We start from the raw sequence: 17,363 nt of genomic DNA, 5'->3' as shown, positions 1-17,363 counted from the left end.
CGTAGGCATTTTACAAATTTTCCCCTCTGTAATCAACACTAACCTGATTTTCCTAATTGTAATCCCCCATGACTATCGTAACATAGCCCTCTTGGCATGCATTTTCTCTCCAATTGTAATTCGGAGACCACATCCTTACAACGGTTGGAGGTCTGCATATAAATCCTCGCAGGGTCTTGTTACACTTAATGATTCTTCGCTCTACCTACAGAGATTTTACATCTTCTGATCCTTTGCCGCCCCTTTTTTTGTAATGATTTGATTTCATATTTACCAGCAGAGGCACCCACCCCTTTGCCTACTTACCTGTCCTTTAGATACAACGTGTCTGCTTGGACGTTAAGCTCCGGGTTGTAATCTTCTTTCAGCCACGACACGGAGATGTACTCAAATCACACTGTGCTACAAGTTCACCTCTGTTACTCTGTGCACTGCGCACGTTCCTTCAGTCCTGCAATCATCACCCTTATAGATGTTGTCTCACTTTAACGGTGCAACTCATTCCGTTGACTGCAATTTTCACCTGATATCAGCCTCTGCATTTTTGTTTATTACGTGTGATCGTGAACAATAGCCAGGATCAGAAACGCTGATCAAGTCAACTAGTTCCCAAAGAGAGCTCTGACAGGCCAATCAGATGGTTCACCGCTGCTCAGCGATAGAACACAAGAAAATCATATGTACAATTAAGAAACATTTAAAAAAAATAGTAGAAATACTGGAGTCATGATGAAGTCTGCTGGAGAGAGACATTTATACACCTGCTGTCCTCCATTATTCAAAGAGATTGAAGAATAAGGTTGCAGGGTGACAAAACGTGACAGAAGCACTTGGAACTAAAAACTAATCACGACTGGGAGAAAACAGCATCTGTTCTTTACGCACTGTTCTCTAGCAGTTTAAGGACTAAGTCCAGCCGGAACATAACTCAAAGTGCTCTTGAAAGTCAGGTATTAACCCTACCTGCCAACAGCCAAGCATTGCCATCCTGGTCCCCTTCATCATATCTTATGAAGAAGCATGTGCCTTCCCTCCCAGAGATGATAGGTGTTTGTGCACTTGACTCTTGAAGGCTTGGAACCCATCGTCGCTGATCTTTCCAACCACAGCATCTGGAAGGCTGTTCCAAATTCTGATAGCACAGTGAAGGAAGCTTCTATTCAGTGTGTAGGTTCTCGTATCAGGCATAGACACAGCATGAGCAGGCACAGATAAAGCTGATCGTGTGGTGTGCCGTCTCTCATAACATGAGGGCAGCATGGTGCTTGCTAGTACTCTCACTGCACGCTACCTCTGTTGCCAACCAGCTACCTCATCCCCAGCACTCACACTCCGGTTCCCATCCCCCTGACAAGTTATTTTAAACACAAGCTGTAACAAACCTGCCCACGAGCATACTGGACCCCGCCAGGTTCAGATGCAACCCGTCCCTGTTGTACAGATCATTGCATCCCCAGGAGAGATCCCAATGACCCAGAGATCTGATGCAATGCCCCTGCACCAGTTCCTCAGCCACACATTCATCTGCCGAATCATCACTTTCTTACCCAATTTTGAAATGTTGCCTCACCTGGAAGGACTGTTTCTGAGCCAGAATGGAGCTGAGGGAGGAAGTAAATGGGAGCGTATAGAACTTCCCTCGCTGGCAAGGATATGTTTCAGGACGGAGATCAGTGGGGGGACCGGGGTAAGGTAAAGATAGGAAGGTAGGAAGCGGTTTAGACAAGATAACCATGCAAATCGGTCGGGTTATAAAAAATGTCAGCTGGTGTGAGTGTGTTTTGTGAGCCCTGCTACCTGCCACGGTCGGTGTCCTTCTCAGGTCAGCTGTCAGCTATCAGCTATTGCGCCAGTGTGGATGGTGGAGGCTTTACAGGGATGGTAAATGGTGTAGGGGTCAGGCGGGGTTACAAAATGACGATGGGTGTAGGGTAAGAAGGGCTTTCACAGATGGTGAGCACCGCCAGGATCGGAGGTGTAAACAGAAATGGGGAGTGACATAAGGGTTTTCACAGAGGGTGAGGTGTGAACAGAAATGAGGAGTGATGTAAGGGTTTTCACAGAGGGCGAGGTGTGAAGGATCGGAGGTGTAAACAGAAATGGGGAGTGATGTAAGGGTTTTCACAGAGGGTGAGGTGTGAAGGATCGGAGGTGTGAACAGACATGGGGAGTGATGTAAGGGTTTTCACAGAGGGTGAAGGCCACAAGGATCGGAGGTGTGAACAGAAATGGGGAGTGACGTAAGGGGATGTGAAGGAATGCTTCTCCACCACTAGGGAAACGTACTTCACTTGTTGTACCAAAATGGCATTTCTTTCTGTAACAAAATGGAACCTGTATTGCATCGGAGTGCTTTGCTAATAATCTTCGTGCAACATGATGCTGATGGTACCTGAGCACTTGAGTGCAGAACCACAGCTGTGTTACTGGAAGAATGCCAAACGTTGATTCAGCAGACAACAGAATGCACCCTGTCCTTCAACTTGTGTCCAAAGGGGTGATGGTATTGTCTCTTTTTGATAAAGCTATTACCAGCACCTGGGCAGTGCTAGTCTTCCCTTGCTGCAAATAAACATAAAAGCACTTATGATTGATCCACTCTGAGTTAATTGTTGTTCGTTACCAGACATGGGGAAAAGGTGCTTAACACCATCTCCTACCTGGACACTCACTCTTACCTGCACCCGCACCTTACTCCCCACCACTTCGCATCTCAACACTATACATCAATTCAGTAGAAACTGAAATACCCATTCCGTCCATTGAGTCTTCTCCACCATTCGATCGCGGCTATTGGATGCCCCCTCTGAACCCCACGCTGCTGCCTTCTACCAGTCACCTTTGACACCCTTATTAATCAACAATTCACTATTTACTTAGTTAAAGTCCATTACGCCACTGGTGCTTGGGTCAGCAATGAGGAGATTGCAGAACAGGTTCACCAGGATGTTGTGTGGATTGGAATCCTAACCTACTGTGTAAGGAGAGTTCGGATAAACTTGGGCTGTTTTCTCTGGAGTGGAGGAGCTCAGGGTGACCTGATAGAAGTTGATCAGATAACGAAAGATCTCGATAGAGTAGATAACTGCCACTTTTAATCTTCTGGGTCACAATGTCAAATACCAGAGAGCATGCATTTAGACAGATGAGGGACCTGTGAAATTCATTGCCACGGACGGCTCAGAGGCCAAGTCATCCTGTTCAGATAAAACATACATTGATTAGTAAAGTCATCAAAGGTTAAAGGGTGCAGGCAGGAGAATGAGGTTGTGAAGGAAAATAAAAGACACTGGGACAGGTACAGAAAAAGGAAACTTTAGAGGGAGGCGTGTCAAGCACAGACAGATGGGACAGACTCAGATAGGGGTTCTTGTCTGGCATGGAGCAGTGGGGCTGAACACCAGTTCATTTTCCACTCCCGGACCTTCACAGATATCATTTCTCATCAGTACAAGTTTTAAAAACAATACATTTCAATGTTCAAGTTCAACGTAAATTTATTACCGAAGTATGTCAACCAGATGCTATCAACAATTCAGTTTCTTGTTGGCAAGGCAACTCAACGCTCACCCCCAGCCTGGGGTAGGGAATGGGACCAATTCCAGAGGGGGACAGTTCGGTGAGTCTGAGACTTTGTGAATGAGCCCTAACACCATCCTCCTCATTCCCCTTATCCCTCCCCACTCCCCTCCCTCACACTCCACTGCATATGTTTGTGTGTGTCTCACAGAGAGAGAGAGACCTGTCTGCCCACTTCACCTTCCAGCAACCATGTCCCCTCCACCCCAATGCAAACTCCTGTACATACAGTAATCCTTGCGGGCTCAAATGATCCAATAACATTATGCCCTCCCTCCTGCACCAAATCCTTAGACACATGTTAAACTGTATAATCTTCCTATTCTTGGCATGTGGCACAGATAACAGACCTGTGGTCACAGCCCTGGACGAGCTGCCCTTTAACTTAGCACCTCACTCCCTGCAGAACCTCGTTACTCTACCAGCCCATATCATTGGTACCCACATGGATCACGACCTTCACTGTTCACCCTCCTGAGCAAAACTGAGTGCTCGGCCGGAGATAACCCAGACCTGGAGCACAGAGGAAGCTACATACCATCCTGGAATCTCATTCTCACCCACAGAACATCCAGTACGTTCCCTTAGCTAATGATTCACCAATTACCACAGCTCACCTCTTCTCCACCCTCCCCTTCTCAGTTTCAGAACCAGACTAAGCGTCAGAGACCCTCCTGCTGTAACCTTCCTTTGCCAGGTTATCCCACCATCTCTAACTGTGACAAAAGTGATATATGTGTTGTTCAGCGGGATGGACACAGGGGTACACTGCACTTGCTGTTCTCATCCCCCCCCTCCCCCCCCCATTTCCGCTTCGCGACTGTCACTCAGTTTCCTGTGGCGTACAGCCTGGTTACAACTACCTCTCTATATGTCCGACCTATCACCCCTCCAGCCTCCTGAATGATCTGGAGTTCATCCAGTTCCAGCTCCCACTCCTTAATGTGGATTATTCGGAGCTGAAGCTGGATGCCCTTCTCACAGGTGTAGTTATCAGGGACACAGGAGGGTCTCCTGCCTTCCCACATCCCGCAAGAGGAGCTTTCCACTATCCTGCCTGGCATCTTGACTGTTCTAACTGAGCAAATGTGAGGAAGGGGGCAAAAACACTTCCACCTCCAGTATAACTTTGCCTTCTCTGTGCGAAGGCTGTCCTGACTGAACCCTCAAAGAGGTAAAGCCTCAAAGTCTCCACTCCAACTCTGCCCAGTCCAGCATCGGCCACTCCATTTGCTGCTGCCTAACGTTGGCATCTTCTTGATCATCAATCCTGACTGTTGACTGGCCCCTGGTGAAAGCTCAAAAATAACCTGCCCTGAAACCACTGCCTTTAATGCTCAATTGGCGAACTTGAGTGAATTACGCCCTCTCAAGCTTCTGATCTCTCCGTTTAACGATGGGTCAAAGCCTGGCAGGGTGACACAAGGATGAGTGACTGATTGAAACCCATCCCACACTCAGAGCAGGTGACCACCCTCACCACAGTGTGAACCCGCCACTGTCTCTGCAGTGTGGATGAGTGTGTGAATGCCTTCCCACAGTCTGAGCAGGACAACGTCCTCTCACTGCTGAAAACAGTCTGGTGTGCAGTCAGGCGAGATGAAAGTGTGAATTCATTCCCAGTTGGAACAGGTGAACGGCTTCTACCCAGTGTGAACTCGCTGATGTTCATTCAGTTGAGATGACTGAGTGAATTCCTTCCCGCAGTCTGAGCAGTTGTACAGTTTCTCCCCTGTGTATACGTGCAGAGTTCATTCAATACTGGATGACGGGCGAGACCTCTCTCAGAAAGGGGTATCCTTGGCCGCTCCAATAGTGTTGTAAGTAATCCTGGAGTAACAAACATCAGCCTCATCGGTCCAAAATGCATTTTCATGTCCCAGCATCTTCTCAGTTAAGTTTCATTTCCATTCCTCAGACTTTCCGGCAAGTTCGGGGGTTCCTGTCCTCCAAAACGTAGCATGACAGGTTTGGAGAGGGTGCACCACACAGTGCTGTATTTGAGTGCTCGCAGCATAAGAAATAAAGTGGATGGTCTTGAAATTCAGCTAGATTGGCAATATGACGTTGTGGCCAAATCTGAAACTTGGCTAAAGGATGGCTGCCACTGGGTAAAAGAGAGTTGAGAATAGAGATACGACCAATAGAAAATGACACGGGAGATATTGTGATGGGAGACACAGAGATGGCAGAGGAACTGAATGCGTATTTTGCATGATTCTTCATGGTGGAAGGCATCTGCAGTACTGAATATCTGACATTCAAGAGTGTCAGGAAAGTGAAGCACATGCAGTGAAAGTTACAACTGAGAAGGTGCTCAGGAAGGTTAAAGGTCTGAGGGTGGATAAATCTCCTGGACCTGATGGAATGCACCTTCGGGTTCTGAAGGAAATAGCTGGAGAGATTTCGTCGGCATTACTAAAGATCTTTCAAGAATCGATAGATTCTGGCATAGTACCTGATGACTGGAACATTACAAATGTTACTCCACTATTTAAGAAGGGTGGAAGGCAGCAGAAAAGAAACTACAGACCTGAAAGCCTGACTTCAGTGGTTGGGAAGTTGCTGGAATCGATTGTTATGGATGAGATTACGGAGTACTGGGAGGCACATGACAGGATAGGCCAAAGCCTGCGTGGTTTCCTGAAAGGAAAATCCTGCCTTAATAACCTACTGCAATTCTTTGCGGAAATTACAAGTTGGGTGGACAAAGGAGATGTAGTTGATGTGGTATACTTGGATTTTCAGGGGCCTTTGAAAGGTGCTGCACATGAGACTGCTTAGCAAGATAAATCTCATGGAATTAGAGGGAATTTACTACCATGGTTGGAGCATTGGCTGATCAACAGAAAACAGAGTGGGAATAAAGGGATCCTATTCTGGCTGGCTGCTGGTTACCACTGGAGTTCCACTGTGGTCGATGTTGAGACCACTGCTTTTTATGATGTATGTCAATGACTTGGACTGTTGGATTAATGGATTTGTGGAAAAATTTGCCAATGATACAAAGATAGGTGGAGGAGCGGGTAGTGCTGAGGAAACAGAGTGCTGGCAGAGAGATTTAGATAGTTTCAGGGAATGGGCCAAGAAGTAGTCAATGAAATACAATGTTGGAAGGTGTATGGTCGTGCATATTGGTGAAAGAAATAAACAGGCAGACGGTTATTTAGATTGGGAGAGAATTCAAAATGCAGAGATGCAAAGGAACTTGGAAGTCCTTGTGCAGGATACGCTAAAGGTTAACCTCCAGGCTGAGTCGGTGGTGAAGAAGGTGAATGCAATGTTGGCATTCATTTCTCGAGGTACAGAATATAAGAGCAGGGATGTGATGTTGAGGCTCTATAAGGCTCTCATGAGACCACACTTGGAGTATTCTGAGCAGTTTTGAGCTCCTTATTTTAGAGAGGATAAACTGACATTGGAGAGGGTTCAGAGAAGAGTCACAAGAATGATTCCAGGAATGAAAGGGTTACCACACGAGAAGCATCTGTCTTCTCTTGGGCTGTATTCCCTGGAGTTCAGGAGAATGGGGGGGGGGTCGGGAGGGGGAATCTCATGCAATCATATCGAATGTTAAAAGCTCTGAACAGAGTAGATATGGGAAAGTTATTCTATGACAAGACAGCACGATTTCAGGATTGAAGGACATCCATTTAGAACAGAGATGAGGAGAACTTACTTTACTCAGAGGGTGGTAAATTTGTGGAATTTGTGGCCATAAGCAACTGTGGAGGCCAAGTCATTTGGTGTGTTTAAGGCAGAGAGAGATAGGTTCTTGATTAGCCAGGCCATCAAAGGGTATGGGGAGAAGGCAGGGGAGTGGGGATGACTGGAAAGAATTGGATCAGCCCATGACTGAATGGCGGAGCAGACTTGAAAGGGCAAATGGCCGACTTCTGCTCCTATATCTTATAGTCTTAATTGGGATGTCTGAGTGAATCCTTCCCCACATTCAGAACAGGTGAGTGGCACCCCCCAGTGTGAATTCGCTGATGTATTTTAAACTCAGAAGACCGAGTGAATTCCTTCCCACAATCTGAGCAGGTGAACGGTTTCTCCCCAGTGTGAATTCGCTGGTGTGCCTTCAGTTGAGATGACCGGGAGAAACTCTTCCGACATTCAGAGCAGATGAACGGCTTCTCCCCAGTGTGAATTTGGTTGTGCCTCAAAAGATGGGATGACCAAGTGAATCTCTTCCCACATTCAGAGCAGCTGAAAGGTTTCTCCCTAGTGTGAACTCGCTGATGAACCTTCAGTTGAGATGGCTGAATGAAGCCCTTCCCACATTCAGAGCATCTGAATGGCCTCTCCGTAGTGTGAAGTTTCTGATGTACCTGAAGTTGAGATGTCCGAGCAAATCCCTTACCACATTCAGAGCAGATGAACGGCCTCTCCCCAGTGTGAAGTCGCTGATGCACCTTCAGTCGAGATGGCCGAGTGAAGCCCTTCCCACATTCAGAGCAGATGAATGGCCATTCCCCAGTGTGAAATCGCTGATGATCCCTCAGTTGAGCTGAATGGGTGAATCCCTTCCCACATTCAGAGCAGATGAATGGTTTCTCCCCAGTGTGATCTAACTGGTGTGTCAGTAGTTGAGAATGCCGAATGAATCCTTTCCCACAGTCTGAGCAGGTGAACGGCCTCTCCGCAGTGTGAACAAACTGATGTTCTTTCAGCTGAGCTGAACAGGTGAATCCCTTCCCACATTCTGAGCAGGTGAACGGCCTCTCCCCAGTGTGAATTTGCTGGTGTTTCAAGAGATGAGATGAAAGACTGAATCCTTTCCCACATTCAGAGCAGGTGAACGGTCTCTCCACAGTGTGAACAAACTGATGTTGTCTCAGATGAGCTGAATATGTGAATCCCTTCCCACATTCTGAGCAGATGAATGGTTTCTCCCCAGTGTGAATTTGCTGGTGTCTTAAGAGCCGAGATGAAAGAATGAATCTTTTCCCACATTCAGAGCAGCTGAACGGCCTCTCCCCAGTGTGAACTCGCTGATGTGCCTGAAGTTGAGATGACCGAGCAAATCCCTTCCCACATTCAGAACAGATGTACGGCCTCTCCCCAGTGTGAATTTGCTGATGTATCTTCAGTCGACATGGCCGAGTGAATCCCTTACCACAGTCTGAGCAGGTAAACCGTCTCTCCCCAGTGTGAATGAACTGATGTTGTAGCAGGTGATTTGACTGAATGAATCCTTTCCCACAGTCTGAGCAGGTGAATGGCCTCTCCCCAGTGTGAACTCGCTGGTGTCTATGTAGTGTGGACGATTGAGTGAATCCCTTCCCACAGTCTGAGCAGGTGAACGGCATCTTTTCAGTGTGAACTCGCTGGTGTTCATTCAGTTGAGATGATTGAGTGAACCCTTTCCCACATTCAGAGCAGGCGAATGGCTTCTCCCGGGTGTGAACTCACTGGTGTCACTGTGGCGTGATTGACTGTGTGAATGCCTTCCCACCGTCCGAGCAGGTCAATGTCCTCTCACTGGTGAATTTTCTGATATACCTTTAGCATCAATAACAGAATGGCTTCCCGCTTGCAGAACAGGTGGAGCATCTCACTATGGTGTGAACTTGCTGATGTATCTTCAGACTGGATGACTGAGTGGTTCCCCTCCCTCACACAGAGCGGGTGAATGGCCTCTCCCCACTGTGAACTCACTGGCGTGTCTGTGGGTAGCCTGTGAGTGAATCTCTTCCCACACTGAGAGAAGGAGAATGATATCTCTATGCGATCAATTCTCTGGCAACTCAGAAAGTCAGACGTTTGAATCACTTGTACAATCAAAGCAGTTGAGAACTGATCTCCAGTGAACAAATGCTGGTGTGTTCTCAGCTCCCGGTTCCAGTGAATTTTACAGAGTAAAAACAGAAAACTTCATCTCAAAGACAGAATACATTACCAGCTGGGATGAAACACTTCTTCATCTCCAAGGATCGACAACAGATGTGTTGGTGCAGCAAAGAAAATATTTGGTCACTCCTTAAATATCCAGACAGCAAAACTGATATGTTGTTGTGTTTGAGATTCCCGTACACAAGTGTTCTGCCATTTCAAACCTGTAAAAATATTGGCAATCGACATCAATGGGTGAAGGACAATATTTCAAGAGAGATTTCAGTCTGTGGTGAGAACATAAGAAATAGGAGCAGGAGTCGGCCATCTGGCCCTTTGAGCCTGATCCGCCATTGAATAAGATCATGGCTGATCTGGCCATGGACTCATCTCCACCGACCTGCCTTTTCCCCATAACCCTTAATTCCCCAACTATGCAAAAATCTATACAATCTTGACTTAAATACATTTACTGATGTAGCCTCCACTCCTTCATTGGTCAGAGAAATCCACAGATTCACTATCCTCTGGGAAAAGCAGTTCCTCCTCATCTCAATCTCCCACCGAACCTTGTGGCAATGTCCTCTAGTTCTAGTCTCATCTACCAGTGGAAACAACTTTCCTGCCTCTATCTTATCTATTCCTTCCAGAATTTTACATGTTTCTATATGATCTCTAAATGTGAGCTCTGGCATCACAATTTTAGCAATTTCAACACAAGTTGGGGGTACTCAACTTCAGATATACCCCAGGATACTGTGTGAAGTGAGGAAGGAAATTGCTGAGCCTCTGGCGATGATCTTTGCACATCAATAGAGAGAGGAAAAGTACTAGAGGATGAGGAGATATTGTACCCTTTTCAAGAAAGGGAGTAGAGATAAGCCAGGAAATTACAGACCAGTGGTTCTTACTTCAGTGGAGGGCAAGTTGTTGGAGAAGCTCCTGAGAGACGGTCTTCTATTGGCTCTCCTCCATTATGTCCCGTTTAAGTTTAGAGACAATAAGAAGTGGGACATTTGATACATCCTTTAAATTTGAGCAAATCTGGTGACCTTTTATCCAATATTTTCATTTAATTTGATTTATTACTCTTTCATTTTTTTCTGACATTTTAGATTTGATCAGGAAGTCTTTCTTTCTTCTTTTTTGGTCGTACCCTCTAAATGGACTGCCCAGTCCCTCTTTTTTTGTTTTTTTCTTCTATAGTGTAGTGGATTTTTTTTCTGTTCACTTATAAAAATATAACAATTACAGCAAGGAAACAGGCCATCTCGGCCCTTCTAGTCCGTGCCAAACGCTTACTCTCACCTAGTCCCATCTCCCTGCACTCAGCCCATAACCCTTCATTCCTTTCCTGTCCATATAACCACCCAATTTTTTTTAAGTGAGAAAATCGAGCCTGCCTCTACTACTTCTACTGGAAGCTCGTTCCACACAGCTACCACTCTCCGAGTCAAGAAGTTCCCCCTCGTGTTACCCCTAAACTTTTGCCCCTTAGCTCTCAACTCATGTCCTCTTGCTTGAATCTCCCCTACACTCAATGGAAAAAGTCTATCCACGTCAACTCTATCTATCCCCCTCATAATTTTAAATACCTCTATCAAGTCTCCCCTCAACCTTCTACGCTCCAAAGAATAAAGACCTAACTTGTTCAACCTTTCTCTGTAACTTAGGTGCTGGAACCCAGGTAACATTCTAGTAAATCTTCTCTGCCCTCTCTCAATTTTGTTGACATCGTTCCTATAATTCGGTGACCAGAACTGTACACAATACTCGAAATTTGGCATTACCAATGGCTTGTACAATTTTAACATTACATTCCAGCGACGGAAGACGAGAGGTGCCCTTACAGATGTGTATAAGATGATGAAAGGCATTGATCGTGTGGGTAGCCAGAGGCTTTTTCCTGGGGCTGAACTGGCAAACACGAGGGGCATAGTTTTAAGGTGCTTGGAAGTTGGGTCAAAGGGGATGTCAGAGGTAGGTTTTTCACACAGAGAGTAGTAGGTGTATGGAATGCACTGCCAGCGATGATGGTAGAGGCAGATACCATGGAGTCTTTTGAGAGACTGTTAGATATGTACATGGAGCTCAGGAAAACAGAGTGCGATGCGGTTGGGAAATCCGAGGCAGTTTCTAGAATAGGTTACATGGATGACACAACACTGTGGGCCGAAGGGCCTGTAATATATTGTAGATTTCTATGTTTCTATATGCACTCATCTTCGAACAAGGCACGGATCAGACATTCTGACTGACCATCAAATTCTCTGACTGTATTCCTGTCTGTGTGAGAATGGGCTATTTCTGACTTCAATCAACCTGTGACTTGGCTGAATTCGTCTCTGTCCTTTGGTATTATTTCAAGTTCTAGTCATGTTCCACAAGACTACAAAGAGCACTTGTTTCTACATGTATGATCCTGGAGATTTACTAATTACTCGGATACCCTCCCACCAGCTGATTGACAGTGAGGAACCCATCGATGGCAATGCCAATGAATATAAAGTGGAGGGCAGTGGCTATTCTCACTGGACTGCGGCACTTTTGTGATGTGAAAGCCACAAGTCACTTGTCATCGAGGCAAAGGTGTTTCATATCGTTATTCACTCAGAGAGAACTAAATCTGACGGAAAGTTTTATTTCCATACAGCACTAATTGACATTTTCACCGACTGGAAGGTAAACTCTTCAACCGAGATTAACTGGGAACTATATTTTTGTTCGGAGTTCATAATCTCTCGGATTTACATAGCTGGAGCTCGGCAGTGTTTGGGAGATACATCCGCTCGCCCTTCCTTTGACTGTACGGGACAACGCCGGTACGATCGCCCATGGCTGCCACTTTACCCAGAAGCCCTAACGATGAGAAACCTCCCTGTCCACCATCGAAATACAGGAATGCGCATGTGCGGCAAAACAGGCGGCGGAGACGCCCGCGGCCTACGAGTCGAAAGCTCTCTTGGGCCCGGGTACGGATCGTGGGGCTGAGAAAGAGGGAAAGGACTAGGACTGTCGTGGGTTGCAGCACCAGTGTGGCTGGAAATCACAGTAATTGTCCTTCGGTCGCGTTTCAGACGCCGGTGATTACTTTTTACCGCCCGGAGCTCGCTCTTACCTGCCACTGATCACTGTGAGCTTCTCGTCTACCCAGCGCATGCGCGATATCCGCATTGGTCCCGACGACCACGCATGCGCATTGGTTTAAATCGGAGACAATCTGCAGATGCGGAAACCAAAGCAACTCACACAAAATGCTGGAGGAGCTCGGGGAGGCGGCAGCAACTATGGAGAGGAGTGAACAGTCGGCGTTTCAGACCGAGACCTTTCAAATCTCTTACTATCTCTTCTTTCAGTTAGTCCTGACGAAGGATCTCGGCCCGATACATCGACTGCTCATCTTTCTATAGATGGTGCCCGGCCGGCTGCGTTCACCAGCAACTTTTGAGTGTTGCCCGTCTTCAGGACTGGAAAGGAAGGGAGGGTGTCAAAATGTGGGGGGAGATGAGGTGATAGGTGAAACCGGGACATAACAAACAACTGGCTAGTTTACGATGTTAAATGTCCGTTACGTCGCTTCTTTTTTCGAGTTCTGTGCCTGAAGATCGCAAAGATCCCGGGTCTTCAGACACACAGCAGATATTCCGACACCCCCGACGACAAACGGGTCTCCTGTCGTGACACCTACCCTCGATCCGCCCGTCTCGACAACCCCGAAATCCTAGGCTTCCGAATTCGAGCCGAACTCTTGGGCCGAGCCTTTTGCGTGCCGAACAACGGCCAGTAATGAAACCCCGACAGCGGGTCGCATTTCGGCAAAGAACTGTAATCAGCGTCTAACCCCAGGTAAGAGTTTTAAAAAGAACCATGAAATGGAAAAATAGAGATATTAAAGATGGAAATAGAGCTTTTTTCCGAAGATGCAAGCAAAGGAGTCGCCGCTAGGCCCCATTAACCTTTCTAAGCTTCGTCTTCATTGCCTAATCCGATGTCTAATTTACACACATGCCTGTGCCTAAACCCAAATGATCTCTAACACGCCCACGTGCTTCTTCCTAAACCCAAACTGATCTCTAACTCGCCCACATGCTTGTTCCTAAACCCAAATAATCTCTAACTCACCCAAATGCTTGTCCCGAAACTCAGACTGATCTCTAAAACCCAGACCCCTGTCCCCAAGCCTAAATCTGTCCTCCCACAACATGGCATCCCAGCCACTGAATCCTAATCTGCATTGTAACTCCTCACATCCCTGTCTCTGAACTTATTCTGATCTCGAACACCCCACATCACAGTCGCTAAACCCTAATGCATCCTGGAATCTAACACCCCACCTCTGTCCCTAAACCCTCATGTAATCTGATATCTAACAAACCTAAACTGATATCGAGCACCCCACATTATTGTCCCTAAACCCTAATGCAGTCTGGTATCTCACACCCCACATGTCTGTACTTAAACCTAATCTGATGTCTAAGACTCCACACTACTGTCTCTAATCCCTAATGTAATCTGATGTCTATCACCCCACATCTGTCCCCAAAACTAATCTCTTCTGATCACTGACACCCCACTTCCCAGACCCTGAAGCATAATTTGAACCTTGCCTCTCCACATCCCTGTCCCTAAACCCTGACCTGACTTCTACGCACCCCCCACCATATCTCTGTCCCCAAACGTAAATGGAGCCTCTCACAACGTCTCATCCCTGCACCTTACTGTCATATGAACACTAATTTCCTGACATCCCTTTCTTGAAATCTTAAACCGAACACAGAACCCCCTCCTCCCTGTTCCTAAAGGTTAGTCTGACCTCTCACACCCCACCCTCCTGTCCCTAAACGTTAACCAACCTAACCCACCACAACCATGTCCCTAAACGCCAATCTATACCTCTCCACATCCCTCATCCGAGACCCTAATCTCACCTCTCAATCTCCAGACCACTGTCCCTGAAGCTTAATTTGACCTCAAACACCCCACATCCCTAAATCTAAACTCTCATCTAATCTGACGTCCAATACCCCACATCCCTGAAACTGGACCCTGTCCTGACCTCAATCCCACCATAACCATGTCCCCAAATGCTAGTCTGACCTCTAACTTCCCACATATTGATCCAAAATATAACCTGAACTCTATATCTCCACATCCGTGTCCCTAAATCCTGATCGGAGCAAACTCTAATGCATGGGCCACACAAAAGTCGCACGGCTCCTTGATACTGAATCTCGGTGAAGAGATCAGAAGCACAAGACGGGCTGTTTTCCCAATCACAAGTTATCCTAACAGTGGCACACTTCTCATTTTCCCGGTACACGAAATGCCAATGAAAATGACGTGGTATCAAGCAAGGCAGGGAACCAGTAAGTTAAACCCAAGCTGGGAGCACAGAAAACGGTTCAGCACAAAACCAAAGTGACAGGGTGGAATGACACTGAATCTCCAGCAAACCTTGTTAACTTAACCCACGCAATTCTCTGTTCCCAGATTTAGAATAAAGATCAGTGTAGATCAAAAGCAGGGAAGTCACATCTCACTTACTTTGAGATGAGGCGTTATAAATACACCTTAAAACATTCTACTCTCCAAAATGTCAAACAGAACCAAATAACGAGAACTAAAACACCTGAACCGTCAAAATGACACGGCTTTCATTATCTTGGTATGTGGGATGTGGACAGGCTGGGCCTGATCAACCTCGGCTGAGTCACCGAGGAAAGGGCGTCTGGTAATGTCACCAGGTTCGGGTACGGCTCAAGTGCGGAGTGAGAGACACTGAAGCAGGTCGGTATTTCACAGATGTTAATACGAACAGTGCTAAATGGAAAATAAAACAATAAACGCAAGGCCAAACAGGGCCGGTAACTAACACTCTCAAAAGGAAAATGAAGCCGACACTGCGGCTGAAAAGAACATCTGATCATTAAACGAAAACCGCTAGTCTTCGGGATCAGTTGATTTGAAAGACCAACATCTCAGGGAAGGCCGAATGAAAAACAGCAGCGAAGAGCTGTCATGTTCTGTTTCAAATCTCGACAAGCACTACGATGACAGGAATGGAGTTAACTCATGTATTTCTTTCGGGTGTCAGACGTGGGAATCCTGGGAGACTATCAGCCTCCCTGATGGCCACATCTGCCCCAGGTGCACCAAGATGCAGCTCCTCAGAGACCGTGCTAGGGATCTGGAGCTGCGGCTTCATAACCGACAACTTATTAGGAAAAGTGAAGAGGTAATAAACAGGAGCTACAGGGAGGTAGTCATCGCTGGGCTACAGGGGTCAGAAAACTGCGTGACTGTCAGGAGAGGGAAGGAAAATGCTCGGATAGTGGAGAGCACCGCTGTGGCTGCCCCCTGGGCAACAAGTATCTCGTTTTGGATGCTGTTGAGGGGGATGACCTGACAGAGTACAGCCACGGTGACCGGGTCCCTGGCACTGAGCCTGGCGCTGTTGTGCAGGAGGGAAGGAGAGAGAAGAGGAATGCGGTAGTCATAGGGGATTCTATAGCCTGATAGAGATACCGGCATGGTGTGTTGCCTCCCAGGTGCCAGGGTACGGGATGTCTCGGATCGTGTCCTGAATATTCTGAAGGGGGAGGGTGAGCAGCCTGTTGTCTTGGTACATGTTGGTACCAATGATGTAGATAGGACAAAGGAGGAGGTCCTGAAGAGAGATTTCCAGGAGTTAGGAAGGAAGCTGAGAAGCAGGACCTCCAGGGTAGTAATCTCGGGATTGCTACCTGTGCCACGTGCTAGTGAGGGCAAGAATAGTAGGATCAGGCAGATGAATGCGTGGCTGAGACACTGGTGCAGGGGGCAGGGCTTCAGATTCTTGGATCATTGGGATCTCTTCTGGGGGAAGTATGACCTGTTCAAAAAGGACAGGTTACACCCGAACCCGAAGGGGACCAATATCCTGGCGGGAAAGTTTAATACAGCCGTTAGGGAGGGTTTAAAATAATTTGGCAGGGGCATGGGAACCGGAATGACAGAGCGGAGGAAGGGGAAAACAGAATTAAATCTAAGATAGTGAGCAGTAAAGATGTCAGGAAAGACAGGCAGGTGATGGGGCAAATTTGTAGTCATTGGAATAAGCTGCAGTGCAATAAAGTTGCAGTGAAATCAAAGCGAAAAGTACCAAATACTGGTCTTAAGGTGTTATACTTAAATGCACGCAACATAAGGAATAAGGTGGATGATCTTGTCGTACAGCTACAGATTGGCAGGTATGATATTGTGGCCATCACTGAGATGTGGCTAAAGGATGCATCTCCCTGGGAGCTGAACGGCCAAGGATACACGGTGTATCGGAAGGATAGGAAGGTAGGCAGAGGGGGAGGCGTGGCTTTATTGGTAAGAAATGATATTAAATCATTAGAAAGAGGTGATATAGGATTGGAAGGTGCAGAATCTTTAAGGGTTGAGCTAAGAAATTGCAAGGGTAAAAGGACCCTGATGGCAGTTACTTATAGGGCTCCAAACAGCTGCAGGGTTGTGGACCTCAAATTACAACAGGAAATAGAAAAGGCTTGTCAGAAGGGCAGTGTTATGATAATTGTGGGGAATTTAACATGCGAGTGGATTCGGAAAAACAGGTCAGCACTGGATCTCAAGAGAGAGAATTTGTGGAATGTCTGTGAGATGGCTTTTTAGAACAGCTTGTTGTTGAGCCCACTAGGGGATCGGCTGTACTGGATTGGGTATTGTGTAATGAACCGGAGGAGATTAGAGAAATTGAGGTGAAGGGACCCTTAGGAGGCAGTGATCATAACATGATTGAGTTCACTGTGACATTTGAAAAAGAGAAGCTGAAATCTGATGTGTCGGTATTTCAGTGGAGTAAAGGAAATTACTTGGCATGAGAGAGGAACTGGTCAAAGTTGACTGGAAAGGGACACTGGCGGGAAAGACGGCAGAGCAGCAGTGGCTGGAGTTTATGTGAG

At 46.8% G+C, this 17,363-nt stretch overlaps 1 protein-coding gene across 1 annotated transcript in view; it reads right to left on the bottom strand.

The window, feature by feature from the left end:
• Nucleotides 1–17,363, bottom strand: part of LOC140185019 (uncharacterized) — a 777,523-nt gene that overhangs the window by 748,502 nt on the left and 11,658 nt on the right. The window contains 2 exon segments of the mRNA XM_072238245.1: nucleotides 7,500–9,044; nucleotides 12,536–12,637. Coding sequence (XP_072094346.1) covers nucleotides 7,500–9,044; nucleotides 12,536–12,637 — 1,647 coding nt within the window.

The sequence above is a fragment of the Mobula birostris genome, chromosome 20 (assembly GCF_030028105.1).
Source record: "Mobula birostris isolate sMobBir1 chromosome 20, sMobBir1.hap1, whole genome shotgun sequence".
NCBI lineage: Eukaryota > Metazoa > Chordata > Chondrichthyes > Myliobatiformes > Myliobatidae > Mobula > Mobula birostris.
The sequence above is the reverse complement of the archived record's forward strand: the minus strand, read 5'-3'. Positions and strand labels throughout refer to the sequence as shown.